Genomic DNA, 26,953 nt, shown 5'->3' on the forward strand with positions numbered 1-26,953 from the left:
CTGGCACACTGGAAGATTTTATCTGTTCGTATTCAAATAGTGCCGTGGGATATTTTATATTTATACATGATATAGACACTTGGGTTTAAAGTTTAATCAGAAAGATAGCACTTTTGACAACAGTACTAAAATGTCAAACAATATGATGTCTTCAAATGTTTGGCGTGGTACTTGATTACAGAACACAGAGTTGCACCATTGAACCAAAGCAGATGCCTAAATTATGATATGATGAAATTACATGCTCAAAGTTGGGATATCTTTATTAAACGTAGATAGCTGAGCACTCATTTTCTAAAGTGTGGCATTGATTAAGCAGACAGGATCTGTGTTATTGGGTTCACAGACCTTGTGCCTGTCGACGGCTCAGGGAAGCAAAGCGACAGCACAATGTAAACTCTGTTTCTTTAAGGCCCTGAAATTCTGCAAGGGTGCTCCCAGTCATGTGTCACAATTTTAGCAGAACCCTAGCATAATTAGACAGTATCTCAAAAGCAGCCACAAAAAGAGAAAATGTTGTATCTGAGAACGCAGATGGAATGTCACACAAGTGCTCATCCTCCCAACTATCCTTTGTAAGCCCATCGTTTGAAGGTAGTTCGACCTAATTTTGTATATTTCTGACCCAGTGGGGGAGATTGGAGAGATTATGGGGATCCTAGGGGAATTCTGCCGGTTTTCATGGTACAAATTGAATATGGGCAAGAGCAAGGTCTTTGCGATTCAGGGGAGGGGACAAGAGAGGAGATTGGGGGGCATACCATTCAAGGTGGTGGGCGGGAGCTTTCGCTTTTTTGGGCATCCAGCTGGAGCGGAGGTGGGAGCAACTGCACAAGCTAAATTTGGCTTGGTTGTGGAGCAGATGAAAGGGGACTTTATAAGGTGGGATGTACTTCCATTGACACTGGTGCAGATGGTAAAGATGACGGTTCTCCTGAGGTTTATGTTTGTATTTCAGTGCCAGCCTATTTTTATCCCCAAGGCCTTCTTCTTCAAGAGAGTGAATCCGGTGATCTTTGGATTTGTGCGGGTGGGTAAAACCCTGCGGGTAAAAAAGGCGTTGCTGGAGTGGGGTCGAGGGGGGGCTAGCCCTACCGTATTTCAGGAACTATGAAAGGGTGGCGAACATAGCAATAGTTAGGAAGTGGGAGTGGGTGGAGGCGGCCTCATGTAGGGGCACAAGTTTGGGGGCACTGGTAATGGCATATCTGCATTTCTCGCCGGCTCGGTACTCCACAAGCCCGGTGTTAGTGGCGGCCTTGAGAGTGGGGACAGTGGCGGAAACACATGGGAGTGGAGGGGGCGTCGGTATTGACTCTTATTTGAGGCAACTACCGGTTTGCGCCGGGGGGGCTGGATGGGGGGTTCTGGAAATGGCAGCGAGCTGGGATCGAGCGGTTTGGGGAACTGTTTATTGAGGGCAGCTTTCCGTGTTTTGAGGATTTGGAGGAGGAGGGGGGTTAAAGGGTAAGTGGGAGGCATGGGGGGCTGGCTGAGGTGGGAAATAGTGAGAAAGGAGGATTGGGGAACTGTGTGTACGCCATGTTGCTGGGTTTGGTTGTTGGTTGGATGGGGGTTATTAGTTGTTTTTTCCTCTTGAAAATTGTTAAAATTATATACGCCTTAATAAAATATTTTCCAAAAAAAAATTTGAAAGCTGATGTTGACCCCAGTAGTCCATTTCTGCAAGATATACATGTGAAATTTTAAAAGTAGGCTAAATGTGAATAGATATGGGGCGGGATTTTACACCCCACCCCACAGTGTGCTTGATAGTGGCGGAGGTGGCCTGCCACTGGCCGGTGGTGGGACGAACATCGGGACTCCCCACGACAAGGGGACACGCCCCACCCAACCCTTGAGCTCAGAAGGGCAACCAACACATCACTAAATGTTTGGGTCAACACCCCCCGAATCAGAGTGACCCGACCCCCTCCCCAATTGCCCAATTCAAGCCCCACCAAGTGAGCGTCACTCTGCTATGGGACACCAAAGGTCCTGCCCACTTCAGGCCCTGCCCCTTCATTCCCCATCGCTTGGCAGTGCCAACCTGTCACAGCCCCTGGTACCCTGGCAGTGGCAACCTGGCTCTCACTGATACTGACCATCAGAGGGCTGCTTTGGCCTTTAACCCTTCCCCTGCGGCATGGTCATTGCACCTGATCTCTGTTTGTGCCACATCATGCTGGCCCGTGGGAACATAGCACAAACCCAGAAGGTTTGGCATTAAGTCAACTTTGCACATTATAAATTCATTAAAATTAGTGATTGATTATGTCTGCTGGGAGAGTCCGGGTACATTGCAAACCGCAAATTTCACAGAATCTCTACAGTGCAGAAGGAGGCCACCACCAACCCTCTGAATGAGCACCCTACCAAAGCCCACTCCCCACCCTATCCCTGTAACCCCAGAACCCCTCCTAACCTGTTTTGACACTACTGGCAATTTAGCATGACCAATCCACCTAACCTGCACATCTTTGGACTGTGGGAGGGAACCGGAGCACCCGGCGGAAACCCACGCAGACACTGGGAGAATGTGCAAAGTCCTCACAGTCACCTGAGGCCGGAATTGAACCCAGGTCCCTGGCGCTGTAAGGCAGCAGTGACAACCACTGGAGTTCAGTGCACTCCCGGTATTTACCTGACATAGCGGGATTCGCGCCGGGCGCAACCCAGCAGGAAAATTGGCCCCATTATATACAACCTTTAACCAAGTTCCACCATCTGTGCTTTTGCATACATTTCAAGTCAGTACAGCTGTCCTAGAGCTTCAAAGCCACTTTGAAGGATTGATGAAACCAGTTCTCTCGTGCCCCATTGTGACAAAAGTATTTTAGTTATTGACTGGTTTCTTTAATGTAAGTCATAGAATGAATTAGTCTTCTGTTGTCTGTTCTTTGTATGGCACAGGCCAAAAGTTAGTTCTTAGGTGTTACTTTCGATTGCTGTTAGATAAAAAGGAGGATGTGTTAATTGCCCTCATTCAGATCTAAGGCTTTTCAAAAAATTCATTTATATGTCGTGGGCATTGCTAGCTAGGCCAGTATTTATAGCCCTTCTCTGATTACCCATGAGAAGGTGGTTGTTGGGCACTATCTTGAACCGCTGCAGCCCATGTGCGGTGGGTGCGCCCAGAGTGCTGTTACGAAGAGGCTCCAGCATTTAGACTCAGTGGCAGTGAAGGAACAGCGATATAGCTCCCAAGTGTGATTGGTGTTTAGCTTGAAGGGAAACGTACAGGTCGTTATGGTCCCATGCACCTGCTACCCATGTCCTTCTAGATGGTCAAGGCCATGGGTTTGCAAGGTGCTGTTAAAGGAGCCTTGGTGAGGTCTAGCAGTTCATCTGGTAGGTGGTACACATTGCTGCCTCTATGCGTCAGTGGATAGAGTAAATGTTTGTGGAAGGAAAAGCAATTAAGCGGCTGCTTTGTCCTGCATGGCGTTGAGCTTCTTGTGTTGTTGGAGCTGCATTCATCCAGGCAAGTGGAGAATATTCCATCAAAGCCCTGACTTGTGCCGTGCAGAGGTGGAAAGGCTTTCTGGAGTCCAGATGTGAATCACTTGTCCCATGATTCCTAGCTTTTGACCTGCTCTTGTAGCTACAATATTTATATGGCTAGTCCAAATCATCAACGGTAACCCCCAGGATGTTGGGAGTGGGGGACTATGAGATGGTAATGCCATTGAATATCAAGGGGCGATAGTTAGATTCATCTTGTTGGAGATGGTCATTCCTTGGCACTTGCGTGGCGCATGTTGTATTTTGGGTTCTTTAGATGTCTGACTGATGAGATCTTGAGACTTGTATGTTTAAACATGAACTGTTCATTGATAGTCGTTTCACTATTTACAGTTTCCGGGTTACTGACATGCATGGTGCTGCTTCCACACAGGAGGGTTAATTCCAGAGTGTTCTTTCTGACTGACATTTAAAAAATATATATTTTTATTAAAGGTATTTTGCATATATGCATTGAAATATCAGAAACAAAAACAACAGAACGAAAAATACCAGCCAACTGTGCCAACTCATATCAGGCCTGCAATGCACACCACCCCCTCATTTTTCCCCTTTATCTCCCCCCTCCCTCCCCGATATAAAGGGAAAACATGAAACCCTGACCCCCATTTAAAATTCACTTTAAAATAAGTCAATAAGGGCGGCATGTGGTCTAGTGGTTAGCACTAGGACTGTGGCGCTGAGGATCCTGGTCCGAATCCCGGCTCTGGTTCACTGTCCGTGTGGAGTTTGCACATTCTCCCCATGTCTGCGTGGGTTTCACCCCCACAACCCAAAGATGTGCAGGTTAGGTGGATTGGCCACGCTAAATTGCCACTTAATTGGAAAAAAATAAAATAATTAGGCACTCTAAATTTATGAACAAAAAAGAAGTCGATAAACGGCTTCTACCTCAGGGTGAACTCCTCCTCTCCCCGTATCAGAGAGGCAAAGGCCAAAATATCAGCCTCTCTCCCGAACTGGACTCCCGGCTCGTCCGACACTCCAAATATTACCACCTCCAGACTGGGGCCACTCCTACGCCCAAAATCTCAGAGAACCCATGCCAGAACCCCCTCAGCTTTGGACACCCCCAGAACATGTGGACGTGATTCGCAGACCACCCAGCTCACAGGTCCCGTCCTTATCCTCCACCCCTGCAAAGAATCGGCTCATCTTTGCTACCGTCTTGTGAGCCCTATGCACCACCTTAAATTGGATGACGCATAACCTCGCACACGACGAGGGCGCGTTCACCTTCTGCAGGGCTTCCTTCCACAGCCCGGCCCTCAACTCCACCTCCAACTCCTCCTCCCATTTGCGTGTAACCTCCTCCACCGGAGTGCCCTCTCTCTGCATCAATTCTCCATAAATATCTGCCACTCTCCCCTCCCTAATGTCTTTTTGGACAACAGCTTATCTTGTAGCACCGGAGTTGACAACACCGTGAAGGACGGCATCTCTTTCCTCAAGAAGTTCCTCACCTCCAGGTACCTAAATCTATTCCCCTTAGGCAACTGATACGTTTCCTCAAGCTCTTCAAGGCCTGCAAACTTATCCCCTACAAAGAAGTCGCTGAAGTATTCAGCCACCTGCATCCAGCCCGGATTCGATCCCGGCCTCGGGTCACTGTGGAGTTTGCACATTCTCCCCTTGTCTGCGTGGGTTTCACCCCCACAACCCAAAGATGTGCAGGTTAGGTGGATTAACCATTCTAAAATTGCCCCTTAATTGGAAAAAAAATAATTCTGCACTCTAAATTTAAAAAAAGACCACAATCGCCGAATACTCTGAATCGACTACCCATGCCAACAGCGTCTTATCCATTAGAAAAAAGTCAGTCTGTGAGTACACACAGGGCTATGAGAAAAGTACAAGAACCCCTTCACACCGGGCCTCCCAAACAGCCATGGGTTGCCCTCTACTGTCCATGAACCCCCTCAACGCCTTTGCCATACCCAAAACCTTCAAAGACCAGTCCAGCCTATGATCTAAAACCTTCATTATCAGCCTGTGCATGTCCAGGTCTGGCATCTTCCCTAATACCCATCTCAAGAAATCCACATCACCCCAATTTGGGGCAAAAAGTTCACCAGAACCACAGGAGACCCCTCCAGCTACAATACTGCCAACATCGAATGCCACTTTCTTGTTGACCTGCACCACCACCTCCCTCGTCTTCATGTCCAACCCCGAGTGGAACACCTGCTCCACCCATCCAATTCTCAGCCTCGTCTGATCTCCCAGCTTCAGGTGTGTCTGCCAAAGAAACACGACGTCCGCCTTCAAGTTACTCAAGTTTGCGAAAACATGCAACCATTTAACCGTTCTGTCCAACCCCTGCACATTTCATGTAACCAATCAGGTCGGGGGAACATGTTTGCCACATACTTGGCGACCTGCGCTCCTTCAACACACTTGGGCATCCCCACAATCCAGAGATTTTGCCTCCTGGGGCAGTTTTCAAGACCCTTCAACTTCTCCCTCATTCTTTTTTGGCTGCTCATCCACATCTCCACCTCCAGCGAGGTCAATCGATCCTCCATCTTCTGGATCAGCAGGTCCTGTGCCTCCTGCCTCTGTTCCACAAGCTCAATAGCCGCCCTAAGCGGCTCCACCATCTTAGCCAGGCTCTCTGAGGCCTCCTTCCTTTGCTGCTGGAACTTTCTGTTGAGATAGTTCACCAGCTGCTCTGTAGATCACTGGGCGGGCAACGCTGCACACCCACTCTCCGCCATCTTTTCCGATGTCGCAGCTCTATTAATCTATTGGTCAAGCTGCTGCCTCTTGCTGATTACACGTCTCGACAGATAAGAGATAAATCGGTCCCACCAGAGGAGTATTACCTTCCCTCAGTACTGATGTACCTTTCGCCATCAAACATCCCTCAGATCGGGTGGGGAAGGTTGAAAAAATTCCACCTTGAGCGGGAGCCACCAAATGTATGACTACTCACTCCATGGCCACTACCGGAGGTCCAGTCCCACGTTAACCTTTACTCTGCTGGGCACATTACAATGATCTGTACACAATATCACAACATCCCCCTTTCTTCTCCAAAGAAAACTTACCTTCCAATGGAGTATTAAACGGTCTTTACTTGCTATCACTTCTCCTCCACCTCAAGTCTCTGTGTTTACAAATTCAGACAGTCTGGAGTATTGACAGTTCTTACACATCTGTCATGTGTGAAGGCATGGTAGTAGTACTGTGTGTTTCTGGTAGTTGGTTATCTCCAGTTCATAAATTTTTTGTACTCCTTCAAGTTGCATTTCTCTTTGTTAACAACCTGTCTGGTTTATTTGGACACTGGCTCAGCCCTGCTCCTGCCAAGGGGCATGCACACTCTGTTTATTTCTCGAGCCAACTCAGATTTTCTTTTTCCGTGGTGTCTACCATGTTCTCACTTGATGAATACATCTTGCAAAGGGAACCTTCAGTTCCACCTGATACACAAATTTCAAACAAATAATTGTTTGTTGTTTTATTTCCCGATTGCTTTAAAAGCTTCTGAATCTTTTCAGTTCAATGGTTCTCGGTACATATGTAACATCCAGTACTTTTTCTTCTATTCGTGCCTTGCGTTTCAGGGTCAGATTCACAATTTCTTTTGTTTGCAGTTTGGGATGTTCTGTGGCTTTTCCTTTCAGTGCTATATCTTTGTCATTCAACTAATTCTTCAGCTCTCTAGTCATAGAATAAAATCATAGAATTTACAGTGCAGAAGGAAGCCATTCGGCCCATTGAGTCTACACCTGCCCTTCGAAAGAGCAACCTATTTAAGCCCACGCCTCCACCCTATCCCCGAAACCCAATAACCACACCTAACCTTTTTGGACACTAAGAGCAATTTAGAATGGCCAGTCCACCTAACCTGCACATCTTTGGACTGTGGGAGGAACCTGGAGCACCCGGAGGAAACACACGCAGAGACGTGGAGAACATGCAGACTCCGCACAGACAGTGACCAAGACTGGGAATCGAACCCAGGTCCCTGGTGCTGTGAAGCAACAGTGCTAACCACTGTGCTACCATGCCGCCTGTTTTGTGTAGACTTTGGCTCCCTCCCTGGAATATCGAACAGTGCTGAGCCTGCTCTGCCAAGTGGTTCTCCAGTTTGTTCAGTGACATGAAACTTATTTTGGCCTGGATTCTCTGCTGCATAGGAACTCCACTACCGGCGCCAATCCTGTTCCGTTGCTCTGGTCTTCCACTGATGTTGGGATCGAGGTTTACATCCCGCCCTAGCTAAGACCCATTTGCATCCTCTTACCGAGCACTATATTCTCAGTTCTGAAGTCCACTGGGCCAGGAATCAAGTGGGTGAGAATTGGTGTAGGTCTTGACAAGCGTGACCCTGATGTAGTTCATATGCGCCCCCCCCCCCACCCACAATGCAAGACCTGGCCACGAGACCCCCCCCCCCACCTCCTCCACCCATGAGAGATCGCCTAATTAATGAGACCCCTACCAGAGACCTCCTAATTAAAGAGAATGCCCCCTTCCAAGCAGAAGAGAGACCCTTGTATGGAAGCACCCCACCCCCACCCCGCCCCAGAAGAGAGACCCTTGTCTAGAAGCCCCTAGAAGACTGATCCCTGTCTGGAAGCAAGAGGGCAGTCCAGACAGAGGCAGTGAAAAAATACCACTGCTTTAAAACTCACCTGTGCAGTCCACCTGCTGGCTCAGGCACATGAAACAGCACCAGTCAATTCCTGGAAAGAGAAAACCAATCAGCTGGGTTTAAACCTTCTCAAATCTTTGATCTACATGCCATTCATTCATTTCTCTGTGATATTGATTTTACTAGGCTGTGATTGACAGCTTGCACACACACCCAGCAGTCTGCATTGTTTCATTCATCTCCCTTCAGGCTTGAGTGACTTTGAAGTAGTCAGCTGTGAAATTACCCACAAACGTTTATAAACATCAAGCTATGATTGACAGCTTCTGGCCACATCAAAGGGAGTTAAGTGCTTTCTGTTAGTTTCACAGCTGACTACTTCAAAGTAATTCAAGCATGAAAGGAGATGAATGCTAGCAATGCTAGCCACTGTGCTGCCCCTAATGTATGTTCAGTGTATTTTTTGAGAGGTAGCTCAGGCAGAAACATCTTTATTGTTCTGAGGTTTTGCAATATACCATTTTTGTTAAGTATAGAAAACATAGAAAATAGGAGCAGGAGGAGGACATTCTGCTCGCCATTCATTATCATAGATTATCATAGAGTTTACAGTGCAGAAGGAGGCCATTTGGCCCATCGAGTGTGCACCGGCTCTTGGAAAGAGCACCCCACTCAAACCCACACCTCCACCCTAACCCCATAACCCAGTAACCCCACCCAACACTAAGGGCAATTTTGGACACTAAGGGCAATTTAGCATGGCCAATCCACCTAAGCTGCACATCTTTGGACTGTGGGAGAAAACTTGTGCTAACCACTATGCTACCGTGCTGCCCAATGATCATGGCTGATGATCCTACTCAATAGCCTGACCCCGTCTTCCTCCCGTTCCCCGATATCCGTTGATCCTCTTTGGCCCAAGTGCTGTATCCAACTTCTTTTTGAAAACAATATAGTATTTGTTGATTCATAGCCTGAGTCATAGACTGATGGATTGTATAATCAGCCCATCTACTGAAAGCCATGTTGCGGGGTCAGTGTGGTGGTTTGGGAACACAGCACATTGACCTCTTTGACCTCTCGGCATGCTGATCCAAATATTGGGCAATTAAAGATGCAAGCCATTTATAGGAGATAGTAATACGAGTAAACCAGGACAGAATATCTGGCATAAAATGGAGTATATAACAATTTCCTTCAATTACAGCAATTCTGTGCCACACCCTCCTTGCTGCTGCATTCAACATCAGTACGGAAAATGGGCAATACTCGACTTTAAGAGAGTGAACCCTTTAACAACTATTGTTATACCATTCATTGACGCTCCCAGCATGCTCCCAGATCATCACGGGATTGCATGAAAAGGGAACTGTTTGCTTTGTTCCAAAATATTCTATCCTGACTATTAACTGTTTATTGTTATTTTACAAGGCCATCAAGATAAACTTGGCGTTGCAGAGACCAAGCTTCTTCATACACTGCATTGGATGCTGCTGGATGCCCCTTTTGAATGCAGCAATGAGACTACAGCTGCCTTCAGTACTGGAAGAGGAGGGTCCAGCTGGTCTGGGAGCAGCAGTGCTTTTGTTCACCAGGTGGAGAATCGTGGATCCCCAGGCCAGCCTGGGCAAGGTGGTGTCACAGAAGAGGAGGAGCATACAAGACCCAAGCTCTTTACAAATTCAATGGCCACTGTAGAATTGTTTGTCTTCTTGTTTGCACCTCTTATCCACAGAATTAAGGTACATTTCATAAATTTCTTGAATCTTGTACTTTTTGGTTATTTTAAAATTAGCATATTTATTGAGCTAATTCATAACAGAAGACATTAGCGTATAAAATTAAAGTGCATGTGATTAGGGGTAGAGTATTGATATGGATAGAAAACTGGAAGACATGATACAAAGAGTACAAATTAACGGGTTCCAAATGGCAGACAGTGACTAGTGGGGTACTGCAGGGATCGGAGCTGGGACCCGAGCTATTCACACTATATATTAAAGATTTGAATGAGGGAAGTAAATGTATTATCTCCAAATTTGCTGATGACACAAAATTGGGTGAGAGGATGAGCTGTGAGGACGATACAGTGATCCTTCAGTGTGATTTGGACAAGTTGGGTAAAAGGGCAAATGAATGGAGATGCAGTATAATTTGGTTATTATCTGGATGGCCATAAAATAAGAGAGGGGAATGTGCAACGAGACCTGGATATCCTCATACATCAGTGGCTGAAGGTAAGCATGCAGATGCAGCAGGCGGTAAAGAAGGCAGTAAAGAAGGTAAATGATATGCTGGCCTTCATAGCGAGAGGATTCAAGTCCAAGGAGCAGGAATGTCTTGCTGCAATTGTATAGGGCCTTGACGAGGCCACACCTGGAATATTGTGTGCAGTTGTGGTCTCCTTATCTGAGGACAGATGTTCTTGCTTTCGAGGGAGTGCAGCGAAGGTTTACCTGACTGATTCCTTGGATGACACGACACATGTATGAGGAATGATTGAGTCGGTTAGGATTGTATTCACTGGAGTTCACAAAAATGAGGGGGATCTCATAGAAACCGACACAAATTCTGACAGTACAAGACAGGGGGAATGCTACAAGGATGGTGAGGATGTCCAGAACCCGGGTCACAGTCTGAGGATATGGGGTAGATCAATTAGGACATCAATGAGGAGAAATTTCTTCGCCCAGAGAGTGGTGAGCCTGTGGAATTTGTTACCATAGAAAGCAGTTGAGGCCAAAACACTGTGGGCCGGATTCTCCGCTGCCCATCGGTGAAATCGGGAAATGCGCTTGAGCGGAGAATCGGCAGACACCGATTTGATGCAAATCGCAATTCTCCATCACCTCGAGAGCGGCATCAATGTGTTCCGGAGTGCACGTATAGTAGGTGGATTCTTCATAGAGCAGGAAAATCTAAGGGGAGAGATGACAACTCTTCAAAATTTAAGTGTTTTGATACGGTAAATAAAGAGAAATGTTTTCCAGTGGAGAGATGGGTTTGTAACCAAAGGACACAGATCTAAGATAATTGCCAAAAGAACGAGAGGGAAGATGATTTTTTTTCTACATAATGAGTTATGATCTGGGATGCATTGCCACACAGGATTATGGAAGCACCTTAATCTGTCTAGCAGATCTGAGACGCAACAGACTGTGCTATTTCACTTATGCCCAGTCACGTAGAAGACTAATTTTTTGTGTTCAGTCAAATTTGTGTTGAAATTTGGAGCATCACTGTGTATGGCTAAGCATATGTATGAGCCTGCATGAGAACAGTACAAGTTTTGAGGAAACTGGAGCACAGAGCAACCAAATCATAATGAGACTCCAAAACCAATACAATTTTCCAAGAAATTTATGTGGCCTCAGACAGTGATTCAGTTTGAATTGTGTGATGTAGTAGTTATTGCCACTGGACTGCTAATCCAGAGGCCCAGGCTAATGTTCTGGGGATATGCGTTCAGTCCCACCGTGGCAGCTGGTGAAATATGAATTAAATTAGTAATTCTGGAATTGAAAACTAGTCTTAGTAATGGCTTTAAAATTCTCATTGATTGTCATTTAAAAAAAAATCTGGTTCACTAATGTCCTTCAGGAAACCTGTCGGCTTCACCTGATCTGGCCTACATGGGACTCCAACATTGTGATTGACTCTCTGAAACTGCCATCTGAAATGGCCCGACAGGCCAACGGCAATTATGGATGGGCAACACATACTGGCCTTGCTAACTACACCCACATCTCATTAAAGAAAAAACGCCCATGATCCGTATCAAGCTTTGGACACATGGACTGGTGCTACTTCCGAGTTGAAGGAAAAATTAACCGAGCATGCATGAAAGGTTTAAACAAAATTGATCCACAAAGATGAATCATTGAAGATTGGTTTCTTGTAAAACGGCAGAATTCATAGTTGGTTTTAATTATCTGCGTATTAGGTATTTGCTGATAGTAGTTGCCTGATGACCTGTACGTATGACCTGATCCAGTATGTGCCATCTTGTGATGCACAACCGAATTGAAAAAATATTCACTCTGAAAATTTGGATGAAAATAGTCATCAATGAAAATGATTCTATTTGCATTAACAATCAAAAGTTGAAGTAAATTTCCATAAAATCAGTGAAATATGTCAATCGGTGCAATTGTGATTTAAGCATTTGAAATTGTTTGATTAAAATCCAGTTGGTTGTATGAAAATAATTTCTCCACCATTTCCACAATGTGTTTTTTTACTGTGTTTTCTTAGGAATCTGATCTCACCTTTCGCCTGGCGAGTGGTCTTGTGATCTGGCAACCAATGTGGGAGCACAAGCATCCTGAAGCACCTGCATTTACTGCTCTTGTAAAACCAATAAGGAATATTGTTACAGGTAAGAAAATCTTGACAGTTATTTATACAATATATTTTAAAAGCACCTTCTTGCACCAAAACAACATAACTAAAAGATAACGACACAACTTAAAATATTTGTGTAAAATTCCTTTGCCCACTGATATGAGTACGAAGTCTTACAACACCAGGTTAAAGTCCAACAGGTTTGTTTCAATGTCACTAGCTTTCGGAGCGCTGCTCCTACCTCAGGTTTCACCTGAGGAAGGAGCAGCACTCCGAAAGCTAGTGACATCGAAACAAACCTGTTGGACTTTAACCTGGTGTTGTAAGACTTCGTACTGTGCTCACCCCAGTCCAACGCCGGCATCTCCACATCATCACTGATATGAGTGATCACATTTAAAATAAAACAATGATTGCCACAATTAAAATAAACAAAGGGATTCCATATGAATGGGTAAAACGTTTGTGCTAATATTTCAATTTTATTTTATTTTATTGTGCCATGGACCGAAGTACAGTGAAAAGTATTTTTCTGCGGTGAGGGAACGTGCACAGCATGTACATAGTAGACAAAAAGAATAATCAACAGAGAACATTGACAAATGGTACAATGACAAACAGTGATTGGTTGCAGTGCAGAACAAGGGGCCAAACAGCAAATACATGAGCAAGAGCAGCATTGGGCGTCGTGAATAGTGTGTAATTCTGTGTAATTACAAGGAACTTGTTCAAAAGTATTTGCTGTTTGTAATATCTCCATCTGTAATCACAGAGTTGGATATTTCTCTCACCTCCTATCCTATAATTTGAGCTGTAGATACATTTTAGAATTGATTGATTGATTGATATTTGTCACATGTACCGAAGTACAGTGAAAAGTATTTTTCCGCAGCCAAGGGAACATACACAGTGCGTACATAATAGACAAAAGAATAATCGGCAGAGTACATTCATAATGGTACATCAATAAATAGTAATTGGTTACAGTGCAGAACAAGGCCAAACAAAAGCAGCATAGGGTGTTGTGAACAGTGTTCTTACAGGGAACAGATCAGTCCAAGGGAGAGTCGTTGAGGAGTCGAGTAACTGTGGGGAAGAAGCTGTTCCTATGTATGGATGTGCGGGTCTTCAGACTTCTGTATCTTCTGCCTGATGGAAGAGTCTGGAAGAGGGCAAAGCCTGGGTGGGAGAGGTCTCAGACAATGCTGTCTGCCTTTCTGAGGCAGCGGGAGGTGTATACAGAATCAATTGGAGGATGGCAAGCTTGTGTGATACACCACATGAGGAGTGAGCTGAGTTCATCACACTCTGCAGGTTCTTGCGATCTTGGGCTAAGCAGTTGCCATACCAAGCAGTAATGCAGCCAGATAGGATGCTCTCTATGGCACAGCTGTAGAAGTTTGAGAAAGTCGATGCAGACGTGCCGAATTTCTATAGCTTCCGTAGGAAGTAGAGACATTGTTGGGCTTTCTTGATTGTTGCATCAACGTGAGTGGACCAGGACCGACTGTTGGTGATGGTGACCCCCAAGCTATCGACCATCTCTACTCCGGAGCCGTTGATGTTGACAGCGGGAGGGTGTCGTGCTACGCTTCCTGAAGTCAATGATCAGTTCCTTGGTCTTGCCAACATTTAGAGAGAGGTTGTTTTCGGTACTCCGTGCAACCAAGTGATCTATCTCCCTTCTGTAGTCTGATTCATCATTGTTTGAGATACGACCCACCACAGACGGTATCATCTGAAAACTTATAGATTGAATTGGAGTTGAATCTTGCCACACAGTCGTGTGTGTGCAGAGAGTACAGTAGAGGACTGAGCGCACATCATTGCGGGGCCCCGGTGTTGAGGACTATTGTGGAGGAGGTGTTGTAACCTATCCTGACAGATTGCGGTCTGTTGCTAAGGAAGTCAAGGATCCAGCTGCACAGGGAGGGTCAAGTCCAAGGTTGCAGAGTTTGGTTATTAGTCTTGTTGGGATAATGGTGTTGAAGGCGAAACTGTAGACTATGAACAGCAGTCTGACGTAGATGTCCTTGTTGTCGAGATGTTCGAGAGTGGATTGTAGGGCCAGAGAGATAGCATCTGCTGTGGATCGGTTGCCGCGGTAGGCGAACTGCAATGGATCGAGACCATCTGGGAGGCTGGCGTTGATCCGTCTCATGACTAGCCGCTCGAAGCATTTCATGATAGCATATGTCAGGGCCACCGGTCGGTAGTCAGTAAGGCACGCTACCTTGTTCTTCTTTGGTACTGGTATTATGGTGGTCTTCTTGAACCAAGTAGGGACCTTGGAGCGGAGAAGTGAGGTGTTGAAGATATCTGCGAATACACTTGCCAGCTGGTCAGTGCAGGCTCTGAGTGCTCGCCCAGGGGCCCGTCGCTTTCCGCGGGTTTACTTTCAAGAAGGCAGCTCTTACCTCCGAGGCTGTAATAGTGTGTATGGGTGTGTCCAAGCCTGTTGGGGCGGGTGGCTTATTGGCTGTCTGTTCAACGTGAGTATTAAACTTGTTCAGTTCATCGGGAGTCTTGTTCCAGCCCCAGAGATTCTGCCTGGCCTTGCTTTGTAGTTTGTGACCTCATGGATGCCCTGCCATAGATGTCTTGGGTTTGTGTCGTTGGCCTGGGACTCTAGTTTGATCCGGTATTGTCTTTTGGCATCCCTGATGGCTTTCTGTACATCGTACCTGGATTTCTTGTATAGGTGGGCAACACGGTAGCACAGTGGTTAGCACAGTTGCTTCACAGCTCCAGGGCCCCAAGTTCGATTCCCGACTTGGGTGACTGTCTGTGCGGAGTCTTCACGTTCTCCCCGTGTCCGTATGGGTTTCCTCCGGGTGCTCCGGTTTCCTCCCACAGTCCAAAGATGTGCAGGTTTGGTTGTTTGGCCATGATAAATTGCCCTTGGGTGAGGTGGGGTTGCTGGGTTATGTGATAGGGTGGAGGTGTGGACCTTGGATAGGGTGCTCTTTCCAAGAGCCGGTGCAGACTCGATGGGCCGAATGCCCTCCTTCTGCACTGTAAATTCTATGATAGGTCAGGGTCATCAGACTCGAACGCCTCCATCCGGAACTGTAGCAGGGAGTGGACCTTTTGGTTGAGCCAGGGTTTTCGATTGGGGAAAACCCGTATTGTCTTCTTTGGTACACAGTCTTCGACATACTTACTGATGAAATCTGTGACGGTGGTTGCATTCTCGTCCAGGTTAGCTGCCGCGGCCTTGAATATGGACCAATCCACAGACTCCAAGCAATTGACTGGTTCAGCACGCTTGAGTCGCTGTTTGTAAGCCGGAAGGAGGAGTACCGACTTGTGGTCGGATTTGCCAAAGTGTGGTCGGGGCATGGAGCGGAAGGCACCTTTGATGCTCGTGTATCAGTGGTCCAGGGTGTTTGCACCTCTGGTGGGGCAGGAGGAATGTTGATGGCGTTTAGGTAGAGCCTTTCTGAGGTTGGCCTGGTTGAAGTCTCCAGCCACGATTGTCAGGGCTTCAGGGTGATTTGTTTCTTGGTTGTTGATGGTGGAGTGTAGTGCGTCAAGTGCTTTCTTCACTTCTGCCTGGGGTGGGATGTAGACTGCAGTGATGAGTACACAAGTGAATTCAGGTGCGAGGTAGAAAGGACGACACTTCACGGTCACATATTCTAGGTCTGGGAGCAGTGGCACGCTAGAACCAGAAACTGGCAAACCAGAAATTTAATATTTGGTTTTAGACTGCAAAATTCAGCTCCGTGGTAATTTCAGCGACATTTGTTATGAGCCAGGGTTCAGAAAACTCCAAAGTGTATCATGGAGTTCATCTGACCCACAACTTTTAATAGATTGTGGTTATGAAGGGCACAAGGGCCTACTTTACAGGTGTGATGCAACAGAGATCTAAAGTACTTTAAAAACAAAACCATATTTATTTATGAATCCAGTTAACACTTTATAAACCCACAGTAAACATCTTAACAACTATCAACACCAATCATCCCCACAGATACAATATTCTACAAGTAACCCTTCATAACTTTCCTAACAGCATCCAGAAGACCAAAAGACCCTTTTTACTGAAAGACAGCAGGTTTAAATTCTCTACAGAAACAGGATTTACTTTGAAATCCTCAAATGATCTGGAGGCAGTCTTTCAATTGCAGAGAGAGAACAATGCACCTTCTTGCTGTGACTGCAGCTTCTTCAACTCTGAAAACAAAACTAAAACACACAGACACACACCAGCCTTTTTGCTCAAAGCGAAAGTAAAAGCAGAGTCACAGTTCAGCTCCATCCACACACTGACATCACTGCAGCTATTTGATAAACACCCATTTCTTAAATGTACATCCACTACAGCTATTTGATAAACATCCATTTCTTAAAGGTACTCTCACATGACATCGGGGAGCCAGTTGGGGTTTAAAAAAAACAGATGTAGGATCTACATCAACCATTTTCGGCATGACCTGAACTGATCACCATATTGTGGAGGGTGATAATGCATGTGGCCCATGGGTACATGGAAGGATGTGGAATGGGAAGATTGTGATATCAGTCAGTGTTTAATGCTGACTTGATGCTCGATCTCCATTTTAAATTTCACAGTTCCAGTTAAGTCTCTTAAACATGCTCAGCTAAACATGTGTCCAGCTGCATAAGGGACCCACTCCCTCCGTACCCCATCATCCTCCAGCTAGTGGCTGTTGAAAGACATCAGCATCCACTTAGGTGAGTTGCTTTTGACCACCTTCTGTTAAACTTTTAGTAGAATTATTAAGTTATTGCAGGATCTGTGAAATGTTGACTAAGTCAGCAGGAACTGTCTTTGGATGTTTGAAAGATATTGTGCACGATCTAATGGAAATGAAACAGAATCCTGTGTAGAGCACGTTTAGCTGAGTGTTTCCAGTGCTCGCAGTTGCGAAAGGCCCCGCTATCTCCAGGACTCTGATGTATTTTGGGGTCACAGCGGGGGACGCCCTGCCAAGGTGGGTCTCGCCAGCAAATGCCACCCCACTCTCAAAACCCCCCAAGTCATTGAACCCCCCACACCCCACCTAATAAGGGCAGGGCATCACAGGCCAGATCCCTAGTGTGGGCTAGCAGTGCTACCTGGGCATCCTGAAAGTACCAGGTTGGCACCCAAGTGGCACTGCCAGGGTGCCAGGCTGACAGTGCTCAGGTTGCATCAAGGGTACCAGCGTACCACCCTGCCCAGAACCCAGCCACCCAGGGCATCCCGATCCCCAGTGAAACCAAGAGGACAAGGTGCTTGCAGAGGGAGGAGTGCTTTAATCATGATGCCTTACCTACTGGCGGCTTCAGGAAGCATTTCTCTTACCTGCAACCAAACCAGAAAAATTGTGTTCAGTGGTTGCATTTCACCAAAGGTGTGGTCACAGAACTGTACCACCTCTTGGAACCTCAAGCAGGGAGAGGTAAATGCTACCAGTGGCAATCAAGGTGACCGTGGGTCGGAATTTTTATCCCACAGATCCTTCCAGGCTGGAATCGGTGGCATTACCAATGCATTTTGGTTTACTGCATCTGGGAGGTTGAGAAACAATGTATGTCAGCAAGGGGACTTAGTTGTGTTCTGTCTAAATAGAGAGAAGTAGAAGTAGTGGATACATGGGTTTGCCAGCATAGTGGATTCTCTATGGTGCAAGAACCCTTTGGCTACCTGCACATGGCTTTGTGGCCGTCACTTGCACATGCGCAAGTGTACCAACACCAGGAGAGGGAACCGCTCACTCAAGGTTCAAGTGCAGTCACACCCAGAATATTATGTTAATGAATGCCTATTATCCTGGCAGCAGTCAGAATTCCTTCAACCTCACTGGTCCTCCGTTCCAGCCATTTTGAGCCACCACTTTTAACCAGAGGATGCTGCTTGGCGACCAGCGCGGATGACTCTCCTCCAGCATCCTACCACATGAGGACAGTGCTCGTACAGTGAAAGCCATGTTCTAATGGGGAATATCATAGAGCTGACCATCAGAATCCACACAGGGATCTGGCGATTTATTTAAGGAACAGCAGTCTGATGTTATGCTCAAGGGCAGCCAGCCCCCGCTACGGATGTGCTCCCTTCATCCTTCTGATCGTTAAAACGCTGAGCAATGAGAACAAACATCAGGTTGTGGAAGTTGCAGAACACCACAAATTCGGATACCCATTCCCAGGAATACTGGAGGGCTCACCGCCTGCAGCCTGCAATTACTCATGGTAGGGCCTAACAAAAGGATACGGTGGCTTCTGAAATGGAAAAAGAGCAATAATGACGTTTAATTGGGCAGCTGAACCGGTTAGCTAGACAAACAAAACCGGACGCCAGTTTTGATGTTTTAGAACTAAGCACTAAAATGAAAAATCTCAAAGGTGAAGAAATTGTTCAAGCAAACAAAACACTGGCAAAATTAAAATTGGAGAATTGTGTTTTGAAATTTACATCTTTAGGGGACAACTGAAACTTAGTGACGTATCTGATGCTAATCTCTGTAATGACCTTCGAGTGCGGGAGGATTTATATTTTATTTCCTGGGGGAGAAAAGAAAATGTTGCCCTTTGGCATGAGAAACTATAAAGATATGAAGAGTGGTTAAAAAGTACATTGGCACAGAGACATTTGCATCAGTGGAGGCAGTAGATATGTTTCTTTTATATCCAGGATCCTGACTGAAATTTTAAATGGAACAGAGTATTCGGGAACAGTACCTATAGAGTGTCACATGGGCAATAGATCCCTTTGGGAGAATGTCCACTCTACAAAAAGCAACAATGAAAAGAGACTACCGATTGACATAGCGAGCTGAAAACAAACACTAGAAAACAGGGAGATTGACAAGATCAAGTGGGTTCACAACAGTTACCAATTACCTGACTGTCTAACAAAAAAGCAGCTAGTTCGAAGAAGTTATTTGAAATTGTCAAAGTAGAGCATCTTTTTCTGCAAGGAAGAGAATGTGAGAATGGATAATAAAAAAATGCGGTGGGGGTGGGGGAAGCATGCATTTAATGTAGAAAAGAAAATCTATACATTTGTGTTATGGTAATTTACATCAGATTATTATTTTTTTCTTCAGGAATGAGAGCTTAAGATAGAATTGCTGTTGTAATTATTTAATTTCCTTATTGTTTGATAGGCTTCATGAATATATAAAGGGGATACAGTTGGCACTGTGGTATTTTGATGGAGAAGTGATTGTTGAACGCAATGAACTAAGTTGAAGATCAGACTTGCTTTCTAGTTCTTATTGCAGGGCTACCTTGGGAATCCAACACCAATTTCCCCTGGACAATTATGCTGCGCTGGGAACCATTTGACAAACCAATTTAAATCGCTAACATCTGATGGTTCTACCAGTTTTACACCAATAGTTACCCTTGTAACTTCAGCTTATCTATTTTAAACACACAGACCAAGTCCCACATGGGGCACCTCCCACACTCTGGACTCTCCACCCCCTGACTAATCAACACCCAGGGAATTCCATTGAGCCCCAGTTGCATGGGACCCCTTAATTTGATGCGAACACGCTCCCTCTTCCTCTCCTTCCCCGCCCCCTTCCTCCTCCCACCACCCAAAGCAGCCTCGGACCACACCAACAACTCGCCGCTCTTACCCCAATGCCTTCTTCCCATCTGACCCTGCACCTGGCGATGTAGACGCCATCTTAGGCTTTGAGGTTCACTTTCCACAGTGATGGTGTGGAAGGTGAACCTCAAAGTCCAGAATGACGTCTACACTCAAAAAGGGGGTGAGGTGGGATTGGGTGCATTCCATGGGTGGCATTTAAATATGGTACCCAGATGTATATTGGAATCTATATGGTAATGGCGGGCTGGACCACTTCCTGCCCGCCTCATTACGAGATTTGATGTACTCCTTGTGGATGCATATTCAAAGAGTTGAACAGCACATGATCTCATGTGTTCAGCTGTCCCGCTATCCATTAGAAGTAATCCTGACTTCCACTCCCCCATCAGATTCTGTCCCAGGAGTCAGAGCTGCCCTGTCCATTCTCCATCTATTAGATAACAAAACTTACTACTTAAAAAGAACATTGCTGATCTTACTTAAATCTAAGGAGGTTAACTGAATGTTTTATTTATCCTTATCATTCTCCCAAAATGGAGAATTTGAATTTCACAACTTTTTAGATTAAGTTTAGATAGAAACAAAGCAACAGTACCCCTAACCAATAAAAGTACGGTGATCACATTGATCTCCACCTGCTTCACAGTGATTCCACACCTGCTTCACAGCGCTGCTTCTGGAGCAACCAGGGCAGACCTCGGGAGAATGTTCAAATTCCACACAGACACCCAATGCAGGAATCGAACCTGGGTTCCTGGTGCTGGGAGGAAGCGGTGCTCGCCAGCATGCCACCCCTTCAGAGTGATCCCCACCTGCTTTACTCTGCTCCTGACCAGATGAAGTTTTCCAAAAATGATGCCGTTAGTGCTGCCATTGTCAAAGCATGTTATCAGAACTGAATTTTGAGGAGGATTAAAAAGGGATACATACCACAATGAGTTTATGATGAGCAGTGGTTCTATCAGTATTGCATGGAGGTGCAGCAAAACCTCTGTTTAGAACAAGATGAACAACTGGCACAAATGTGAACTTAAATGACAGCAGAAATGGAACACAAAACCATTTGGTTCACAATGAATGTTGAAAGTAACTAAAATATTGCAGATGCAATGTATTCACCAATGGTTTTTCTATTGACTATTGTTGCAGCTAATTACCGAGCAACGTTAGGTGTTCATGTTAAAGGAATGTCCATATATTTGGAAATGGTGTGCAGGAAGCCCTTCCACCTTAAATGACTATTTTAATAAAGCAGTTAACTATCTGAGGTGACTATTCTTACAATACTCGTCTCCACACACAAGTGGCTAAAATTGCCTGAGTTCCAGCAGGACAGAATTGCTGCCCAGTTACCTCTGCTATCTGCACAATTTACCCGGTTCAAATGGGTTCAAACTGTTTCAATTATCACTTATCAATTTTAGTTACCACTGTTTGATCAATACTGTCCAAACACTGGGCAATCTGAAGTATTTTGCTGATGAATTATGACTTTTCCTTTCTAGCCAAGAGAACTTCACCTTTAAACAACAGAGGAACATCTTGTGATTCTGATAACGCTGGAACAACCGTGAGTGTTCAGTTATTTAACTATTTTTTGTTTACTGCCATGCTTATATCATTTAGGTCTAGAGTACAACATTTCGCCTATATTCAGTTATGTAGCTTCTTTCATTTTCTGAATAATTCTTTAAAATTCTTCATCCTGTACATCAGTTGGGTTGACATATTTCCCATGCCCATTCATACATCTCACACAAAAAAGATATTTGATTGAAAACAAAGAATTCTATGAATGATTTCCTTTGGGTTACATTTGGTGGTCAGTGGCATATTTATCAACTTAGCTAAATTGAAAAAAAGTGTTGATACGTACATTATCTACATAGCCCTGATTTTGAGAGCCCAGGGAAATCAACTAATCAATTCCCTTTGGCATTGATACATCCACTTTAGAAGTGGATGTATCAATGCCATAGGGAATTGATTTTGCAAGGTGCATTCCTTTGTGAACGTGGATAATGTTTGCAGGGAAATAGGCTTAAAGCACAATCACAACATAAATATTAGAGGTGAATTTCCTCAGGGCTTTTCCACTTCACTGCTGCAACTTTGATGGATGTTTGGTGGAAAACCTGCCCAAGTCACTGTGCTAAAGAGGGAAAATCCTCTTCAAAATTCAGCCCCTTTACTATTGTAATTTATTCTAGTGTCGACAGTGTTGTTTCAAAGACTTGATGAATGATGCTTAAATAGATAAAGTCATAGATTCATAGAATGTTTACAGCACAGATGAAAGGCTTATGGCCTGTCTTGTCCCTGTCAGCCTTTTACAAGAGGAACTCACCTAGTCACACTCATCCGCCTTTCTCCCATCGCCCAGTACAATCATCTTCGATTGAATCTGCCACCACCACTCTCGGGAAGTGTATTCCAGATCCTAACCACTTGCTGGTTACAGGGCAGAACTTTCCAAAAACAAATGGCAAAGTGTCAGGCTCTGACTGAAAATTGACGTGTTTCTCTCCAGAAACACAGCCAGGTGTTCTGTTCATATCTCTGTCAAAAAAAACCTGGGACAAGGTTTGTGCCATCACTCTGGTGGGGCAGGGCCTGATAGAGCCGGCAAGCCCGACTAAACAGAGATCCGCGATCCATCTTTAAAGGGTGCCCCAATATGGGAGAAAATTGAACTCCATCCCACCCCTCCACGGCCTTGGAGGAACTCCCCCCTCCCACAAGCTTCAGAGTGACTCCCTACCCACCACTGAAGTATTGGGGGGTACTCTTTCTCCCCTGCCCCCCCCCCCCACCCGCACGTTCGCCGGCACGCATAGATCTTCCTCCAGCACACATAAGGGGAAGCCCCGCTCCCCCAGTGGAGAAGGGTAACCCCCCCAGCAGTTCCCACCTCATAGGCCCACCTTAGTGCTCTGGTACTGCTCCCTGCCACTGCCAGGGGTCACTGCCCTGCCTCTGCCCTCAACCTGGAGGTTCTAGGCACCTCCGCATTCCTGATGTGGTCATCATGACTGATTTTCGTTTTCAAAACCAAGTAGTGAATTGCGCCGGCGTGACGTCACGCCACCAGGGAGACAACATTCCAAGCGGCCAGATGTAAAGTCGTTAAATGTTATTCACATTCATCCTCCTGGCTGGGGTAGTGGGCGGAAAAGATCTCAGTGCCTTCACATCTTTCATAAAGTGTGACGCCCATAAGTGGGCAGAGTTCTCCAGAGGCAGGACCAATGTTTTATACTGGTATATCATGCCTTCCTTGCTTTTGTATTCTGCCCCTAAAATCCAGCATCATATGTGTTTTGTGAACATCTTCCTCAAACTGGCCTTCCCCCTTCATTGATTTGTGTACATGTACGCCCAGGTCCCTCTACTCCTGCTCCCACTTTAGAATTATACCTGTTATTTTATATTACCTCTCTTTTTTCTTCCTATCAAAGTGAGTAGCTTCTCTATATTAAATTCATTCTGCTAATTCTCGCCAATCCACTAGCCTGTCAATATCCTCTGAACGTTTCTCACTATCCTCCTCATGGTTCACAAGTTTTGTGCCATTCGCAAATTTAGAAATTGTGCCCTCCCCAAGCCTACATGATTCATGCAGATCAAGAAAAGCAGGGTCCCTAACACCATAGAAACCATAGAAAAGTTAAGGCACAAAAAGAGGCTAATTAGCCCATTACGGCTGCACCAACTTAAAACATTACCTGCTCATTCTGATGCATTCAGCACCCAATCCACAGCCTTGCGGGTTACACCACTTCAGGTGCAGATCCAAGTACCTTTTTGAAATGAGTGGAGGATTTCTGCTTCAAACCATCAATCCAGGCAGCGAGTTCCAGACACCTACCACCCTCTTGGTGAAAAGCCTTTTTCCTAATATCCCCTCTAACCTTACCAATCACCTTGAATCTTGGCCTTTGTAATTGTCCTCTTCTAGGGGAAACACGTCTTCTCTGTCGACATAATTTCTTACATCGCAGTCAAGTCACCCCTCAGCCGCCTCTATTCTAATGAAAACAACCCTAGACTATCCAATCTTTCCTCATAGCTGCAATTTTCAAGCCCTGGCAATACTCCTGTAAATCTCCTCTGTACTCTCTGTGGAGCATTTGTATCCTTCCTGTACTGTAGTCACCAGAACTGTACACACAATTCCAGTTGTGGCCTGACCAGTATTTTATACAGTTCCATCATTCCATCCCTGCTTTTGTACTCCAAGCCTCATGTAAAGGAAAACATTCCATATGCCTTCTTGACTACCAACCACTAGTCCTGCCATCTTCAGGGACCTGTGGACATGCACATACTTCCTCTACCCCATTCAATATCCTTCCATTTATTGCTTTGATTTCCTCCAAAAATGCAAAACTTCACACGTGTCTGGATTGAATTTCATCTGCTATTCCACTATCAAACCAAACCATTTGATTTTCTTCTAGGGTCCACTGCTATACTCTTCACTATCAATTACATGGCCAATTTTTGTTTCATCTACAAATTTCAAAATTGTGTATCCCATATTTAAATCATTACTATATACAACAAACAACAAGGGCTCCAACACTGAGCCCTGTGGAACACCGCTGGAAACCACCCTCCATTTGCTAAAATATCTATCGATCATTACTCTTTGATTCACGGAGTCAATTTTGAATTTACCATGCCAAATTCCCGTGCATCCCATGGGCTTTTACTTTTCTGATCAGTCTACCATGTGGGGACCTTGTCAACTGCCTTACTAAAATCCAAGTTGACAATATCCACTGAACCCTCATCAATACACCTTGTCACTTCTTAAATCCATGTAGACAATACCCACTGCACTACCCTCATCAATCCTCCTTGTTATTTCTTCAAATATTCAGGTATGTTAGTAAGACATGATTTTTCCCTATCAATACCAAGCTGACTGTCCCTGATTAAACCATACCTTTCTATGTGACAGTTTATCCTGGTTCTCAGCAATAATTTGACCACCATCAAAGTCAGATTTACTGGCCTATAATTATTTCACCTATCCTTGCACCCGTTTTAAACAATGGTACAATGCTCACAGACCTCCAAATTCTTTGGCACCTCACCTGTATCTAGTGAGGAATGAAAAAATGATCCTCAGAGCATCTGGTGTTTCCTCCCTGGCTTCCTTTAACAGCCGGGATGCAATCCATCCGGCCCTTCAAGGATGTTAGTCCCTCCAGTATCTCCTCTCTCACTATGCTTAATGTATCTAATATTTCACAATCCTTCTCAGAAACTAGAATGTCTGCAGCAAGCCTCTCCTCAGTGAATACAGAGACAAAGTACTCATTAAGAACCCTGTCTAAATCTTTTACATCAACACATACGTTACCTTGTAAATCCCCCATAGGGATCCTCTTGCTTTTTATATACTGATAAATCATCTTTGGGGTCTCCTTGATTTTTACCAGCCAACATTTCTCCAGATCCTCTCTTTTCTTTCTTGATTTCACTTTTTCACCCCTGCATTTTCTATACCCTTCTAGGCTTTCTCATGAATTAATTTATTTGTGACTGCCGGAAGCCTTTTTTTCTTGCTTTATCTTACTCTGCATGCTTCTAGATAACTAGGGGGCTACAGATTTGGCAGTACCACCCTTTTTCTCTATACCTTTCTCCAATCCAAAACAAACTAATTCACTAATCTCTTGTTTTGCCACTCAGTCCATCTTGTATCGATGTGGTGATTGTCACTTCTATTCATAATCTTTGACTATGTGGACAAGCCTGTTGTGTGGCACATTATTAAATGCCTTTTGAAAGTCCATGTACACCACATGAACTGCATTACTTATCATCAGCCCCTTCCGTCACCTCATCAAAAAACTCAAGCAAGTTAGTTGAACATGATTTTCCCTTAAAAAATCTGTTGATTTTCCTTTATTAATCCACATTGGTTCAAATGTCGATTAATTTTGTCCCAAATTTCCATTTCTAAAAGTCCAATACCAAGGTTAAACTGAGAATGCACCATGTTCTTGGGGATTACACCATACTGGATTCCTAGAGAAATTTGAACCGTATCACTGATAGAATGCATTAATTACTGGAAATAGTTCCACAATGATTTACTTGTGGAAGGGAATAGCACATACACTCAAATATTTGTGCAACTCAGCAAACCGTCAATATCAGAACTCAGTTCAACTTCAAAACTACAACTTACCTATTGTGAACAATTTATTGGAGCTCTAGTACCCTGTGTCATTGTGTTGTCTTTTTTGCAACAGTTTGAATGAAAAATAAATATTGCTTACATTTCACTTTTATCAGCTCAGTAAATTGGCAAGTGATATAAATGCTAATTATTCATTATTGTTTGTTTCACATCTTCACACATTTTTTCCCCCTTTGGACAAATGTTGGACGGATTGGTAGGCTGGTCACCAACTTGCTTGTACCACATCTTGAACTTTCTCCCATGGCCAGCAATTTCTGGTGTGGGACTTGAACTTGGGCTTCTGGCTTAGAGGCAGGGGCACTACGTACTAACACATAAAGACCCCTTTATGGTTATTGTGATGTATCTTGAAAATAAGAATGTCAAATACTTGTTGAATTGGGTATGAATATTCCAGCGTAATCATTCAAAAGTTAATTAATTTGCTTAAATGATTCAAAGGGTTTTCAGGTGGTTTGTGAAACTGGTCAACTGGACTCGGTACCTCCAGAGATCAGAATGCAGAGCTGCCATCAAAGAAATTCATTTGAAGCAGCGGGTGCCTCTCAGGACAAAGGAACCACTAACTCCAGGTATTGCTGCTTTTCAATTTGCTGTTAGTAAATAATTGCATTGTCATGAGAAAATTAGTTGATAGTCCATGGTTTACCTGAAAGAATAAATAGTAAAAAATTATGACTCAATG

The 26,953-nt window shown here is 44.8% G+C and overlaps 1 protein-coding gene across 5 annotated transcripts in view; it reads left to right on the plus strand.

Annotated features, from left to right (window-relative positions):
• unc80 (unc-80 homolog (C. elegans)) overlaps positions 1-26,953 on the plus strand; it is a 599,468-nt gene that overhangs the window by 73,054 nt on the left and 499,461 nt on the right. For all 5 annotated transcript variants that reach the window (XM_072480367.1, XM_072480341.1, XM_072480351.1 and 2 more), the window contains exons 4-7: positions 9,560-9,870; positions 12,383-12,506; positions 21,554-21,618; positions 26,710-26,840. In XM_072480367.1, the coding sequence (XP_072336468.1) occupies positions 9,560-9,870; positions 12,383-12,506; positions 21,554-21,618; positions 26,710-26,840 (631 nt within the window). The remainder of the gene's footprint in view (positions 1-9,559; positions 9,871-12,382; positions 12,507-21,553; positions 21,619-26,709; positions 26,841-26,953) is intronic.

This window comes from Scyliorhinus torazame, chromosome 2 (genome assembly GCF_047496885.1).
Source record: "Scyliorhinus torazame isolate Kashiwa2021f chromosome 2, sScyTor2.1, whole genome shotgun sequence".
In the NCBI taxonomy this organism is placed as follows: Eukaryota; Metazoa; Chordata; class Chondrichthyes; order Carcharhiniformes; family Scyliorhinidae; genus Scyliorhinus; species Scyliorhinus torazame.